At 43.6% G+C, this 16,712-nt stretch overlaps 1 protein-coding gene across 4 annotated transcripts in view; it reads left to right on the top strand.

Moving 5' to 3' along the window:
* TNRC6B (trinucleotide repeat containing adaptor 6B) overlaps positions 1-14,985 on the top strand; it is a 109,352-nt gene extending 94,367 nt beyond the window's left edge. For 3 of the 4 annotated variants that reach the window (XM_073644340.1, XM_073644342.1, XM_073644338.1), the window contains 3 exons: positions 4,648-4,718; positions 4,817-4,956; positions 7,408-14,985. In XM_073644340.1, the coding sequence (XP_073500441.1) occupies positions 4,648-4,718; positions 4,817-4,956; positions 7,408-7,777 (581 nt within the window). In that variant the 3' untranslated portion in view covers positions 7,778-14,985. The remainder of the gene's footprint in view (positions 1-4,647; positions 4,719-4,816; positions 4,957-7,407) is intronic. The other variant, XM_073644339.1, reaches the window with a different exon arrangement.
* Positions 14,986-16,712: the final 1,727 nt, after the last annotated feature.

A 16,712-nucleotide genomic window follows, 5' to 3' on the forward strand; every position in this document is an offset into this window, starting at 1 on the left:
TTTTGCTTTTAGTCTTGAAGTCCTTACCAGTGATGAGCGAGCATGCTCGTTTAACCCTTTAGCCGAGCATGCTCGGGTGCTTGTCGAGTATCTTCGGCATGCTTGTATATTATGTTTGAGTTCCTGCTTCTGCATGATTTACAGCTGTAAGACAGTGTGAACACATGCAGGGATTGCTTGTTTGTTAGGGAATCCTCATGTTTTCAGACTGTCTTAAATCATGCAGACACTGGGACTCAACATAATATACGAGCACGCCGAAGATACTCGGCAAGCACTCAAGCATTCTCGGCTGAAACAAGCATGCTCGCTCATCACTATTCCTTAAGTATTTTGGCATGGTTTGGACTTTTTAAAGATGCCGCTTTAAAACTTTTTTTTTTTTTTGTTAAACTTTTTTTAAGCTTTTAATTAAATTCTTACCACCCATGTCACACACTGTAATAGTTCTGCAAACGTGGGAAGCCATTGTTAGTCCCCACCAAACTAGTGGCACTCTAGGATTATATCATTCCAAAAAAAAAAAATATACAAATTTATAGGAAATGATAAAACGCTGCTGAATAAGGGAAATGGTCTAGAAGTTCAATCAGTAATTTTTTTTTATCCAAATGTACAGAATCGTATCAGGGGTCATCAATGGGGTAAAATAGTGAACACCCTTCCTCTAACTGCTTAGATGCCGCAGACTCTGTCCATTAGAGCAGGGTTGCTGTCTGTATAACACAGCCTGCACCTGCAAGTGATGGTGTCCGCGCCATCACTGCGCACTAATGGTTTAGGCTTACAATAACTGTGCGACTCCCGCAACATAACATTATTGTGCATGGCAGGAAGGCCTAATAGATCATGGAAACCCCAAATACTGGAAGAACCAGAACCTCCTGACCCCCATTTGCTGATGTAGAGTGGCTGCCAGAGGGGACTTTGCATTATCCTTTACGGAAAGGTTGGCACTGCTTGCTGTAACTACCCTTGACTTTAGGAGAGCAACCTTTTGTTGATTTTGTGGATGATTTCTATATGTGAGCCCCCATCTATTAGACATTTATGATATATATTGGGGTCCCCAGCCTGTGACTCGCGGCTGTCTGCTGGCTTGGTCTAGCAAACGGCTATGAAGAGCAGGTCCTCAGATGGTGACTCTTGTGAGTAGCACAGAACAGCAGATCTGGGTGTGCATGTACTGGTCTGGGAGATGGAGAGATAACTGACTGACGTATGGTGATCTGGAGAGGATACCGGTCAGAGGAGTTGCCTAAAGCTGGATGTGACAGTGTAGGGGAGGGGGTGCTTGATGCAAGAATACCGAATGGGGGGAAAGTGGGGAACCCCTGCATGAAGGTACACTGCCTTGGTGTGATTTCTGTGGGAACATTTTGTTTGTCATGCCAATAATGGGACTACTGGGGGGAGGCCTCAATGACAACGCTTTTGGATGTGGCTTGTGACACTCTCAGAGCTGAATTTGCTTCTCAAGGTAAGAAAGGTTGGGGGCCACTGGTGTATACTGTGGCTGGACAAGCGGATGGCAAAGTATCCCCCTGCTGGGAACCCCAGCATTGTGGTGTAATCTGTGGATAAACCTTGTAGGACATGTTTTTTTTTTCTCCAGCACAACCACAGGGGTAAGGGAGACCTTACACAGCGCCCCTTCACCTCAGAGGGCTGTGAGTATAATGCAAAACAGACCCACGCCTATTAAAGAGGTGCTCCTCCTTTTGGGACATTTTATGTGGAGATATATATATACTGCTCAAAAAAATAAAGGGAACACTCAAATAACACATCCTAGATCTGAATGAATGAAATACTCTCATTGAATACTTTGAGAACCCACACCATTACTGACCCACTGCCAAACCGGTCATGCTGAAGGATGTTGCAGGCAGCAGATCGCTCTCCACGGTGCCTCCAGACTCTCATGTCTGTCACATGTGCTCAGTGTGAACCTGCTTTCATCTGTGAAGAGCACAGGGCGCCAATGGCGCCCTGGTGTTCTGTGGGAAATGCCAAGCATCCTGCACGGTGTTGGGCTGTGAGCACAACCCCCATCTGTGGACGTCGGGCCCTCATACAACCCTCATGGAGTCGGTTTCTATCCATTTGTACAGACACATGCACATTTGTGGCCTGCTGGAGGTCATTTTGCAGGGCTCTGGCAGTGCTCCTCCTGCTCCTCCTTGCACAAAGGCGTAGGTAGCGGACCTGCTGCTGGGTTGTTGCCCTCCTACGGCTCCCTCCACGTCTCCTGGTGTACTGGCCTGTTTCCTGGTAGCGCCTCCAGCCTCTGGACACTACGCTGACAGACACAGCAAACCTTCTTGCCACAGCTCGCATTGGTGTGCCATCCTGGATGAGCTGCACTACCTGAGCAACTTCTGTGGGTTGTAGAGTCCGTCTTATGCTACTATAAGTGTGAAAGCACAACCAACATTCAAAAGTGACCAAAACATCAGCCAGAAAGCATTGGTACTGAGATGTGGTCTGTGATCCCCACCTGCAGAACCACTCCTTTATTGAGGGTGTCTTGATAATTGCCAATAATTTCCATCTATTGTCTATTCCATTTGCACAACAGCATGTGAAATTGATTGTCAATCAGTGTTGCTTCCTAAGTGGACAGTTTGATTTCACAGAAGTTTGTCTTACTTGGAGTTATATTCTGTTGTTTAAGTGTTCCCTTTATTTTTTGAGCAGTGTATTTTATGTAATTGGAGCTAAATCTGATTTTTGCAAGTGGGTTTTGTACATTTTTCACAGTTTGGCTTTTACAGTGTTTATCTGCACATTGAACTTGATATGGTCATAGCTCTCAGTTTTGACTTTGAGGCTGGGTGCCCACATAGCGTTTTTCAAACGTTTATGCTGTGGAATTTCCGCAGCGGAAACGCTTGTGAAACGCTAGGTAATCCGCCCCCCATGGTCCCCAAGGGGATTCCGCATGTTCTATGCACATGCTGTGGATTTTTCCGCAGCGTTTATGCTGCGTACAAAAATCCGCAGCATGTCATTTAATTTTGCGGAAGCGCAGCGGAACTCCCGCCATTGACTTGCATAGAATGCGCGTCTGTACATTTGACAAGTGGATTCTATATGTGTTTCAATGTGCGGATGGTACTCAAGTCTGGAGGAGAGGAGACTCTCCTCCAGGCCTGGGTACCATTGTACCTGTAAAAAAAGAATAAAATAAAAAATAAAGTTTATACTCACCTTTCCAAAGGCTTCTCTGCATGCCGGCATCGCTGAAGGACCTTCGGTGACGTCACAGTCATGTGACCGCAGGCCCTTCACCGCTCTGTCTCGCGATATGCCGGCAGCCGGGAACCAGCCAGGAAGCAGCGCTGCAGCCACGCCGGGCATCGGGGGTGAGTATAGCTTTATTTTATTTTATTCTTACGGTTCACACTGTCTAAATCCATGCTGTTTGCATGGATTTATACAGTGTGACCTAGTTGTCAAGCACTTTCCAAGTGATGCTATCGCCTGGAAAGCGTTTGTCAATCTGCATGCGGAAACGCATGTGGATCCGCATGTATTCTGCAGGAAAACGCATGTACAATCCGCATGTACAATCCGCATGCGTTTTTTCTGCCAGGGAGATGCAGAAATGCTGCAGAAATTTTCTGCTTCATTTCTGCATCGTGGGCACATAGCCTGACTGTCAGAACGAGCTCACTTATGGATCCTCAGGTAACTCGTTCTGCAGAAAGCAATAGACCATGAGGCACAGATTATAGAAGGCAAACAATGCAAAATTGTTAATGCAATCCAATGGCAAAAATCGTTTTTCATCCAAACTAAATGCATTTTAGTAAAAACAAAAAAAGTTCCCTAAAGTGGACAACCTCCTTTATGTCTCTAATTAGAAAAACAAACCTTTGCATACATCTTAACTTGGCACCCCTTTAAGCCAGTTAGTCTCCTTAGGTTGACCTTGCACATTAAATGGCTGTCGGCCACACCATGCCTTGGCCAATGTAAGAATAAATCCAGCTTTCAGGGACAAAATGTGTGTTGAATTATTTTTTTAAATAAAAATCACAGCTACAACAACCATGATGGTAAAGCAAACTCGTTTCAGACACTCACATTTTTAATCATTGCGTTGCTCGGCCAAGCGTTTGTGTTCTCTATGAGAAGCTGCTGGCTAACACATCGGCGTCTTATCTCTGGGAGAACAATGCGATCAACAGTCCGTAATCAGACATGCTTGATCGACATCTATCCCGACAGTGGGCCAAACCTGTTGATATCTCTGGCTTCAGCCGACAGTCTGATGTGTAGACAGCAGAAAAGAATATTAACTAGGAGCAACTTTTTGCAGCACCCTTATGACAGGGGTTTGAATGGGAAAGAACAATGGAGCATGTTGGATTTTAGCATGCCTCATCCTCTGTTCCCTGGAAGAGTCCTCAGCAGTGCTTATTAGCTGTACACAGGATAGGTGTTTGTATGGTCCCACCGATCAGGACAACCTGCTTTTGTGTACAATAGGCTACAGATGGAGCTGTAGTGTGCGTGTCTGACCACGATACAGCCCCTGTACTAATGAGCAGAACACCCACAGCAAATATAAGCAGCGACAAGTGTTTTTATGGATGTATTTTATATGGCAATTACTAAGCTACTTTTGACCTTTCCTAGGCTCTACCTGGAGCGATGGCAGTTCTGTGCGCCCTAGCTATTGGCTCATCCTTCTTAATCTTACACCACAGGTACGATCACATGTTGTTTATTATACAGATGAGTGTCAAATTATTTTATTTTTTTTTTAAAACATTTTCTTTGATTTTATTTGCTTTCATCTGTCTAGATCGACGGCTCTACGCTGCGGACGATCTGCATGCAGCATGGCCCCCTGCTGACATTCCATCTCAACCTCACCCAGGGCACAGCTCTCATCCGATACAGCACCAAACAGGAGGCAGCCAAGGCCCAGAATGCCCTGCACATGTAAGTACGAAGTGCTGCCAATGTGTTCACACAGGCCTACCTATGCTTCCAGGTCCAAGTTTGAGCCAGGGGGAGCAGATATTCTGTCTAAGTTAAGAGATGAGAGAATGTCTCGACATTTTGTTTCCTGTAGATTTGCTTGATTTTTGGATGACAGATGTGAAATTGCCCAAAGAAACGGTAAAAGGATTTAAAAAAAAAAAAAAAATCACTTTTTTATACTCCACTTTCCTCACCTGCCTGACCACCCCAGCTCCAATCCTCCATACTGGTCTTTTCATCCGTGATCCGTTGCTCTGGTTTGGCACAGAGACCGTTTTGTAGGGCGGCACGGTGGTTCAGTGGTTAGCACTGCAGCCTTGCAGCACTGGGGTCCTGGGTTCAAATCCCAACAAGGACAACATCTGCAAGGAGTTTGTATGTTCTCCCTGTGTTTGCATGGGTTTCCTCCGGGTTCTCCAGTTTCCTCCCACACTCCAAAAACATACTGATAGGGAATCTAGATTGTGAGCCCCAATGGGGACAGCAACGATAATGTATGTAAAGCGCTGCGGAATATGTTAGCGCTATATAAAAAAATAAATATCATTATTATTTGAAGTCTGACTTCATGCAGTCACTTGGTGGGGGAAGAGTTGAGACCGTCATGACTAGTGATGAGCGAGTTTATCCCTTTAAACAGCACGCTTGGGTGCCCGCCGAGTATTTTGGCGTGCTCTGCATTTCTTTCACTGTCGCCGTGGCTGCAAGTGTCACTGCTGTTATACAGCTGTGACACATGCATGGATTGCCTGACAAACAGGCGATCCCTGCATGTGTCACAGGTGTATGACAGATGTGACACATACAACCACGGCGACACTTTCATCGATGACTAGCAGCGTGCTCGCCGAAAGGGTTAATAATTCATACTCGCTCATCGCTAGTCATGACGTGTGTCCCCAACCATGGGACTGCATGATGCCAATCAAAGACCTCCGATTGGAATGGAATGATAAAATAGACTGGTGTGGACTTGGCAGAAGAGCTGGTGAGAACAGGTGAGTATAAAGGTTTTTTTTTTATGCTTTTACCTTTCCTGGTCCTTAGTAAAATCTAACAAATGGGAGCCCACTGAATATTAATTTTTGGGGGGAAATTCATAATGAATTTGATTTTGTAGCTTTCAGCACCTTATTGCCACCAATGACTCCAGTGAATAAAGGCCTACAAGCTCGCACACACTGACCCTTTATATTCTGTTACCAAGTAGAATTGGCCAGAGCACTATCATCTTGTTAAAAGGGTTGTCTGGTCTAATATTTCTGGTCAGATTTGTTGGACCGCAACGATTCATGAGCATAATTCTACAGAGCACTGTGTGTGACTGCAGACTGATGAATCCCCCCAGCTCGCGCACTGTGCGCTGCGAGGATTCGCTGGTTTATGAGCTGGGAACAGCGGTGATATATGCGATATGCACACTCGCGGACGCCTTCTGCCTGGGAGTGTGCATATCGCATACATCACCGCCGTTCTCGGCTCTGAAACTGACGAATCCTCGCAGCGCACAGTGCGTGAGCTGGCGGGATTCATCAGTCTGCAGTCACACACAGTGCTCTGTAGAATTATGCTCATGAAGTCAACCAGTCTAATATCATCCACCTGAGCCTGACTTGTTCTTGTACTGCAATACATAAGAAAGCCCACTGCTCTTAGTCTCTCTCTGCTGAAATTAGCAGTAACCTTGCTTACACCAGGTTCATCCAGGCTTGGAGAATCGGTGAATGCCTTATTGTTTCCACAGTATTATGTACCATGCATCCCAGTTCTTCAGATTCACAGTAGCATTGTTGTTGTAAATTAAAGCGAGTCTGTCACCCCGCAAAATACAAGTTAAGCTACTTAAACATCTATATAAGGGACTTGGCCCCTCTAAAAATCATTCCAGTAATATACATTTTAGGAACAAATAAATCAATTTATTTTGTATGCAAGTGAGGGTGCTTTGGTGCACCCTTGATCTGGCCACTGGACTCTTTGCCCTGTTATGCTCTAGAATTTGCATCTCCAGCACTGTCTGTGATCTTGATTGACAGCGCTCCCTGCCTAAACTTAGACACATTCCTGCACTTGTGGACTGACACTGGAAGACCCAGCGGCGGGCACTCGACGTGTGCACTCTGATGTCTGCCAATATGTGGTCGCTGCTCTCTACATCCACAAGTGTAACTAGTAAGCGGCTTCAGCATGCCCCCTACAGACAAAAGAATCTTCACAACATGTGCAGCATTCTGTTTCCTGACAAAAAAATGTAATATACATGACGCCTGTCATGAAACGCATGAACGTCCCTTATAGTTGGCGCTGCCTTGCAGTTTTACCTTTTATTCTAATCCCTTATTATTGCCAGGTAATGAAGTATTATAAAATTATGTATATTCATTGTATCTATCTCTCTTCACAACCCAGGTGCGTTTTGGGTAATACGACCATCCTGGCAGAATTTGCAACGGATGAGGAGGTGAGCCGTTACCTTGCACAAGCTCAGCCGCCAACTCCCTCTGCTCCTGGCGCAGGCTGGCAGCCTTTGGAAGTGGGACAAAACCATCAGGCTGAACCGGTAGGACCAGCCCTTAACCTTTTCGGAGGAACCACAGGGCTGGGACAATGGAGCAGTGGCGGTGGTGGTAGTGACCTGCCAGGTGTATCTCTGTGGGGTACACCAAGCTACACATCCAGCCTGTGGGGGGTGCCCAGCACAGAGGACGCCCATCGGATGGGCAGCCCCACCCCTTTACTACCCGGTGATCTATTGGGAGGAGGGACTGACTCAATATGAACTTTTGAACTTTCAACTCTGACCTCGTGACCTTTCAGAGCAGCAGCACTAACTTGACCTTTTTTTTTTTACTTTATTTTAATTTTTTCTTTTCAAAACTTGCAATAAGTAATTTTTTTTTATCTTAAAAGAAGAAAACAGAAAGCTAAATCAGGTGGGATTAAGTTAAGACTCCTGATCGCCAATGTTACAAACGCCTGCGGTCACTTTCAAAGTGGTTGGTTTTTTTTTTTTTATTTTCCTTTTTCAATTTTTTTCCTATATATTTTTTTTCATTTTTTGTGCTTGCAGTTTCCTTCCTTCTCCTCCGCCCCCCCTATCGGAGATCAGAAGTAAGAGGGGGGGGGGGGGGAGGAGGTCCTGAAAGAAATGGTCTTGGGGGGGAGGGAGACGTAGAAAATGAAAGAAAAGAAAAAAAAAAAAAGGACAAAAACACATATCAGTCTTGAAATACTTGAATAATGAAAGCCAATGTTGAAAGACAATGTGAATTCACAAAACCTACCATTTAAGAGTCATTTTGTGCTGGGGGGGTGGGGTTCAGAGTGGGGTGTTTTTTGTTTTATTTTACATGGCATTTTGGGACTGCTGAAAACAAATTATGTTGGTGCAAAAGTTTTTTTTTTTTTTTGAAGATGCAGGGAAGAGAGGTATTTAAAAATCGAAAAAAAAACTAAATAAAAAGATCCAGTTTGCTGCCAGAGCGGGCTGTGACATGTTGCACATTAATGCACTAAAGTTCTCACTGGTAGCAAAGTGCTTTACCCATTAATAGAGCTGTTTGTCTTCAGGGTAAGTGAGTAAAATGCTCCTCTAACATTGCATTGAATGAACATTTCAAGGTAAAACGTGGCAACGTAAGCACCTATTTCTTTCCCAGCTCGGGACGGGTGGGGGGGCGGCATGGCTGGCAAAGAAAACCAAATTGCATTCTGCTCATCTTGTATTGTACTGTGACAGTCAGGACTTTACTTTTTTGTCTTTCCCTTTCATCCGGTTGCCCGTGTTGGGTACACCTTCAAAGATTTATTGTAAATATCCAAGAGAACTTCTATGGTATTCCTCAGACATCTGCAACACACAAAACATCCTGCCGGGGGGAAAAAGGGGCTCAGGCTCTTTGTTAGGTGGCGACGACGACATACCCCTAATGTGTTGGATTGTGGGTTTTTTTGTGTTTAACCCCTTTATTTGTTATGTTCCTGGGAATCTCGCATATTACAGTGCATTACGTCCACAGGATCCATAAGTTATATTTGCTGCCAGAGAGGCCTTCATTTTCTAGATGTTCTGGTAACAGAAGGGTCAATGTCTGAACTCTGATCTCCTTTATTGGTGGCACTTACAGTTTCTAGTTGATTGTCGCCTCGTTGATTCTTGGATGTCGGTGTCAATAAAAAATGCAATTTTAGAAGATGGCCAGTGGCACAGAGGACTTCCACAAATGCAAGAACTGCACCTGGCACTCGTCTATAGGTTAATTCTGCATTGGATTTCTGAGATAAACTGAAGTGACAGCAATGCACAGAAACCGATTATTCTAGGCCTGGTTTACAAGCCTTCTGTAGTTGCTGCATATATTGCACTGCCAGCCTAGATACCTGTACCCAAACCGAGCTTCTGTTTCCACCTCCACCAACACCGATCTTTGTATCCCTGCAGCAGGCCGAATCTACAAGTAAACCGCACTGTGTATCCAATGTTTTTAGTTTCAGGCCTGTAAAACTCCCAAAATCCAGCCCTATGAAAGCCTCAGGGTAAGATCAGATATGCCGTAATTGCTGCAGATTTGCGGTACATCGATGGGAGGGTTTTAAAACGAAAGGAGAAATGTGGACACGCTGCGATTCTCATTGCATCGGATGAAGTCCAAGCCAAATTCCGCTGCAAAATCTGCAACAGAAATGATCCATCTTGTCTAAACTTGCCCTTGGGCCTTAGTAAGTAACTGTTTGCGAATGAATACAGTTTTACAGGCAAAGGTAACATAAAAACCATATTGTATAACCTGCTGCTAAGTGTATTGCTCCTGTTTCATAACCTGATCTGCATCTTTACAGGGTTATTCCCACCGGATGAGCCATAAATGTACGATAGAGGCCGGCATCACCGCTATCTCAAGAATGGGGCACACCTCTCCCCCCATCTATTTCTATGGGGACTCTGGACATTGCTGAGCTTTTATGGCACAGAAAATGAGAATAACCCCTGAAAGTTAACCTATTACACTGAGTGTTGGTATAAAGGGGAAGATATATATAATTCCATAGGTGTGTGATTTGTCATAAATCCTACAATACAGATGTGCACTGAGTCCCATTGATAGCATCTGAATTGTATTCCCTTTAAATATTTCAGTAGGTATGACACCTACAAAAAACCTGGCCATTTCTAATTTAGAGACCTTGTTACCAGACCCATCTCCATTAGGCTCCCTCATGACCATGAAGTAACGGCTGCTGAACTTGTGATCCAAGACGATCACACGCTGGGGGTCTTGTGATGGGGGATGGACACATGATCCCCCTTGGCTTACTGACACATTTAGGTTTCTGTTCTTGGCTAACATCTAGGAGACTTCCTGATTTGTCTGTTGGCAGTCTCTTTAATCTGTAAATCCCCGTTTGCTAACACCACAATCATTCCCGTACAATGCCAATCTCTTCTGTGATCTAGATGGCAGTCCAATAAAGATGAATCTTGCTGGTGGTCTGCGTAGAATATGGTTATTGTGCCCCCCACCCTTCAGTATGTGCCAGTACCACAGTGTCCATGTGTACTTGTCATTGTAATGAAATGGTTAACAACTAACCGGTGCGGTATGTACGAAAGCATGAAGGGTACCCCTTATTATAGGGGTCTCTGAGATTAGCGTTGTATCCGGTATTGCAGCTTCAACCCCATTAACATGAACGTGACTAAGCTGCAATACCTGACACCGCCTGCGGACGAGAGCGGACGTCTAGATCAGAGTTACCGATGTACTTTTTTCATACTGTTACCGTCTGGCATTTTACTGGTTGTTGGCGTGCTTTTATTATTATTGAGCTTATCTTTTTGTTATCATCCCAAGTGCTGGACTTGCTCGGAGAAGTGTGCGGCTGAAGTCCAGTATTTAGTTTGCCATGTTAATCTCTTAAGCGCACTCCAAGCTGACATGTCCGCTCATCCAGCTCTGTATACCCTCACCTACATGAAGGACTATAGCCCACCCTCCCCAGCCATAGATGGATGGAGACCCTTTATTGGGTCCTATGACTCCCAGGCCCGACTTGCATTGTGATGTCCAGCTCTTCCTATAACTGGAGAGCAGGCCCATGGATACCTATGGGGGACATGCCATTTGTGTAGCGGTAAGAACAAGCCTATTTGGTTTCTTCACAATCCTTCTCAGCACTTATCCCTTAAACCATGCTTGGCTCGCTGTTCACACACACAATGTGACATCTCATCCCTTACATAACCTGCTGGAAGCGACACGAGATCCATAGTGCGCCATCACCGACACATATACAAGATGTCAGTATTGTGGACCAAGTTATCGTGAAGTGGATCATTACAGTGGATCCTGATAATGGCCGCTTCCTAGTGTTGAGGGTCAGTAAACGAGTAGACTATGAAGGTGCTGGGTCTGTGGCCGGTCAGTATGGGCTGCATCTATGCATTATTGGCTGGTCACGCTGTAGTAATTGTGGTCAAGCTGCTTGGCACTGTTGGCTGTGCGTGTGTAAGACTGAATCGGAGGCTGACGTTCTCATGTGTTTTTTGGTAACTTTTTAGTATATAAGATTTTTGTTTATTTGCTTCTTGTTTTTGACTCCCGACATGGATATTCTGACCACGGAGAAAATATGCAGCATTGCTCAGCAGTCAACAAGCCATTCGCCATGATTGCTTTGCACGTCTTACTGCTGGCCGTGGATTAATTCACCTTATGCACTTATACTAGTAATTGTCCTTCAGGGTCATCTGAGCAGGGAATGTCATCTTTTGCCAGGAGTTTGGGGAAATAAATTGCATTGCTGGAGTGACACCCCTATACTGTAGGATGCGAGCACAGAGCTCTGGTGGAAATAACACATCATATGACTAGGGGTACAGATCTATGTGATCAGCTAATATCTGTCCATGGGGACGCTCCATATTGTGCCCAGCAGAAATCAATACCAGTATATCCAGAACATTTCAACCATTCCTGACTAGAAAGTATCCAAAGTATCGTATAGGTGTAACTCCTAGAACAGCCTTTGGTTTCAGTCCCATTTGCAGTGTTTTCTGTCATTGTCTGTTATATTTATAAGTATATTTTTACAACATGGTTCAGAATGTCACTACTTGCTCCCATCTAATCATTGTATGTTATATCCTGATGACAGGTGGGAATCCAAACTCTGGGACCCCCCTCTGATCATGAACGCAGGGTATAGAGATATCCTTTCTCTAGCTCTTGCACAGCTCCAGTCCTAGCAACCCGCTATTCAGGGAACTGCAACACAGCCGTGTCATTACCGTGCAGGGAAGATCTGTGAAGGAAGACCCTTCAGTCAGAATCAGTGGGGTCCCAGATATATGCCATCAGCTATTATTAAATGCACAGTTCTCTATAGAGATGAATGGGAGTAAGAAAGACCTGCAAGTGCTATCACTGATCGGATCCTTGCGTCATTTATCTAAAATCCTCTTAAAGGGAATCTGTCACTACGTTTTTGCTGTCTAATCTAATAGCATTATGATGTAGGGGCAGAGACCTGGATTCCAGCGATGTGTCACTTATTGGGCTGCTTGCTGTAGTTTTGATAAAATCAGTTTTCTCTGCTGCAGATCTATCAGTTCTCTGAATACTGAGCTCTGTATAACCCCGCCCACACCACTGATTGGCAGGTTTTTGCCTATGCACAGTAAGCTGCCAATCAGTGGTGGGGACGGAGTTGTACTGCGCTTATGAATGTGAAGGACTACATGGCATGAGACAACTAGTCCTGTAGTGATCTCCTGCTGATAAAACGCTGCTTTTATTGAAAGAATAACAAGAAGCCCAGTAAGTGACACATGACTGGAATCGGGCTATGTATCCCTACATCATGCTTCTCTCAGATTACATATTAAATAGTTGCTGACAAATTCCCTTTAAGAAATCACTGACGTACAGACGGATGAGCGGTAGGAACCCATTAGAGATGTAAGATAATGTCTGCTATATTTACTAGCTCATTACTTTCTGTGAAACATGACTTTTTTGAGAACACTTGCATGCCTTTCTGGGTAACGTCTTGTGATGTTCCTTTTGGAAATGTAGGAATGAATTGACAGCCGAGCATCTTGTTGACAAAGGTGCATAGTATCCCCCTCCTCAGTCTTACACTGGCAGAACAGATTGGGGGTAAGCCCAGTGGAGGAAAGGAGATTGATTAATGCCCAGCTGTCAATTTCTTCTTCCTTTTCCAGGAGGAATAACGGAGGAATAGCATACTGCAAAGATGTAATAAAAGCTGCTCCCGGATGATTGATTGTGCTGCGAGCGTCCCTGTATGTGTCTCCCACTCGATGCCATGTATAGGGAAGAAGTTCTTTCTTTCCACCGATGTATTTAAAGTCCCTTCCAATAAAGACTGTATTTCTCCAGGAGGTCAGTCATAGCGTTATCATGCCACCCATGCCATCACTCACCATGTAACCAACAGGCCGGGATACATTTATCCCCTCTCATTGCCATTCGTGCTCTGTACAGATATGTAAGAGGCTGTGTCTTTCCAGCAGAAGTTACATTACTTTCTATGTGCTGCTAATTTTCCTTGTGTATTTTGTTGTTTGAAAGAATCTTATTAGTCATATATTATGCATTTAAAGGGACAGTGTACCCTGTTTATAGCTATTGCGTCTTCTCTTTATACCTAGGGGCATACAGAATCATTTTGCATTTTAAGATATATATATATATATATATATATTGTACATCAAAGTCCGATTTTGTCATTCGGAAGGAAGGGACCGATTATACCAGTCACCTCCTGAACACATTGGAGGCAACCATTGCGCGAGCACAAGCGATACTCGGGAAGATCGCTGATCCCGTAAGGCTTCCTCCTGACTTAGTAGTTGGTATTCTTGTGCATACTGACGGACTCCACTGTGTGTAGGTGCAGGATGCACTTTATTATGGTGAATACCTCTTCATGTGGATGAACATGCGCACACTTCTACCCTCATCTTATAATCTGTAGTTGACGTTTTAGCTTCTTTTCTTTTTCTTTTTTTTTTTAAATGCCCCAGCTAATATGTGCAGAATTCAGGGAAACATAAAATATCTGTACCACTTTAAATTTCCACCATCGGCTGCAAATGTTGATTCCATTAACAGGGATATTACTATTAGAAAGGTGATGTTAAAACGCTGCATTGTATATAATGACACAAGCTCATGAATAACCTGTCTACAAATAAAAGGTGCTCGTCAGTAAATGATTATAGTTTTCCTTCTGTACGTGTAAGGGCGCTGCCTTCTTGTATACTGTGAGCGGCATCCAAACTCCTCCTAGTGTATCCTCTCTTCTGTGATTGACAGGTTCAACAGCAAACTGCATCCTTATAGCCATAGCAAGAAAATAGTAGTGTTACTTAGGGCAACCAGAGACTTTGGCGGGGGGGGGGGGGTAGGGTTCTCCCCCCACCCCCCCCCCTTTTTTTTTGACCTTGTAACATCTAAATCACCCTTGCCCCATTCCTCTAGTTCAGCGACCGCCTTTAAATTTTCACATATTTCTTAAAGAACCTTTTTTATTATGGTGCTATCTATGAAAAGCCTATGTTACTGGGTTTTACATACCTCTGTTGTCTGCCTTTTTGGGAACACCATTTTTTTTTTCTTAAATGTATGTATTTGGGGACAAAAATAATTTATTTTTCATGAAGACCTTTTGCTTTTACAGGCACTTTGGTTCCCTGCCCTCTAAACTTTGATGTGGGCTGTGGCATTAATCAGCAGGCCAGAAAAAAAAGACATAAAAGAATTACATCATGTTTTTTATAGCAGGCTCACTGACAGATATTCAGTTAGCTCATTCTACAGCCAGCAAAACAGAGGCTATAGAATGCAGAAAATGTTTATGAAATAAATGAAACACAGTTGGAAAAAAGAATGATTTTAGCCCCAAATACATTCATTTAGGTAAAAGGAAGAAATACTATAATATATATAAATAGAAATACTATAATATATATATATATATATATATATATATATATATATATATATATATATATATAAATTTTGATTTATAATTGTTTTTTATTTTTTAATCTGATAGATATATCGATCAGATTAAAAAATTATAATTAAATATATATATAGTACAGACCAAACGTTTGGACACGCCTCATTTAAAGATTTTTCTGTATTTTCATGACTATGAAAATTGTACATTCACACTGAAGGCATCAAAACTATGAATTAACACATGTGGAATTATATACTTAACAAAAAAGTGTGAAACAACTGAAAATATGTCTTATATTCTAGGTTCTTCAAAGTAGCCACCTTTTGCTTTGATGACTGCTTTGCACACTCTTGGCATTCTCTTGATGAGCTTCAAGAGGTAGTCACCGGAAATGGTCTTCCAACAATCTTGAAGGAGTTCCCAGAGATGCTTAGCACTTGTTGGCCCTTTTGCCTTCACTCTGCGGTCCAGCTCAACCAAACCATCTCGATTGGGTTCAGGTCTGGTGACTGTGGAGACCAGGTCATCTGGCGTAGCACCCCATCACTCTCCTTCTTGGTCAAATAGCCCTTACACAGCCTGGTGGTGTGTTTGAGGTCATTGTCCTGTTGAAAAGTAAATGATGGTCCAACTAAACGCAAACCGGATGGAATAGCATGCCGCTGCAAGATGCTGTGGTAGCCATGCTGGTTCAGTATGCCTTCAATTTTGAATAAATCCCCAACAGTGTCACTAGCAAAGCACCCCCACACCATCACACCTCCTCCTCCATGCTTCACGGTGGGAACCAGGCATGTAGAGTCCATCCGTTCACCTTTTCTGCGTCGCACAAAAACACGGTGGTTGGAACCAAAGATCTCAAATTTGGACTCATCAGACCAAAGCACAGATTTCCACTGGTCTAATGTCCATTCCTTGTGTTCTTTAGCCCAAACAAGTCTCTTCTGCTTGTTGCCTGTCCTTAGCAGTAGTTTCCTAGCAGCTATTTTACCATGAAGGCCTGCTGCACAAAGTCTCCTCTTAATAGTTGTTGTAGAGATGTGTCTGCTGCTAGAACTCTGTGTGGCATTGACCTGGTCTCTAATCTGAGCTGCTGTTAACCTGCGACTTCTGAGGCTGGTGACTCGGATAAACTTATCCTCAGAAGCAGAGGTGACTCTTGGTCTTCCTTTCCTGGGGCGGTCCTTATGTGAGCCAGTTTCTTTTTAGCGCTTGATGGTTTTTGCAGCTGCACTTGGGGACACTTTAAAAGTTTGCTCAATTTTTCAGACTGACTGACCTTCATTTCGTGAAGTAATGATGGCCACTAGTTTTTCTTTACTTAGCTGCTTTTTTCTTGCCATAATACAAATTCTAACAGTCTATTCAGTAGGACTATCAGCTGTGTATCCACCAGCCTTCTGCACAACACAACTGATGGTCCCAACCCCATTTATAAGGCAAGAAATCCCACTTATTAAACCTGACAGGGCACACATGTGAAGTGAAAACCATCTCCGGTGACTACCTCGTGAAGCTCATCAAGAGAATGCCAAGAGTGTGCAAAGCGGTCATCAAAGCAAAAGGTGGCTACTTTGAAGAACCTAGAATATAAGACATATTTTCAGTTGTTTCACACTTTTTTGTTAAGTATATAATTCCACATGTGTTAATTCATAGTTTTGATGCCTTCAGTGTGAATGTACAATTTTCAAAGTCATGAAAATACAGAAATCTCTTTA

Source organism: Phyllobates terribilis, unplaced genomic scaffold (assembly GCF_046119375.1).
Source record: "Phyllobates terribilis strain yellow unplaced genomic scaffold, ASM4611937v1 Scaffold_8__6_contigs__length_399053987, whole genome shotgun sequence".
Lineage (NCBI taxonomy): Eukaryota > Metazoa > Chordata > Amphibia > Anura > Dendrobatidae > Phyllobates > Phyllobates terribilis.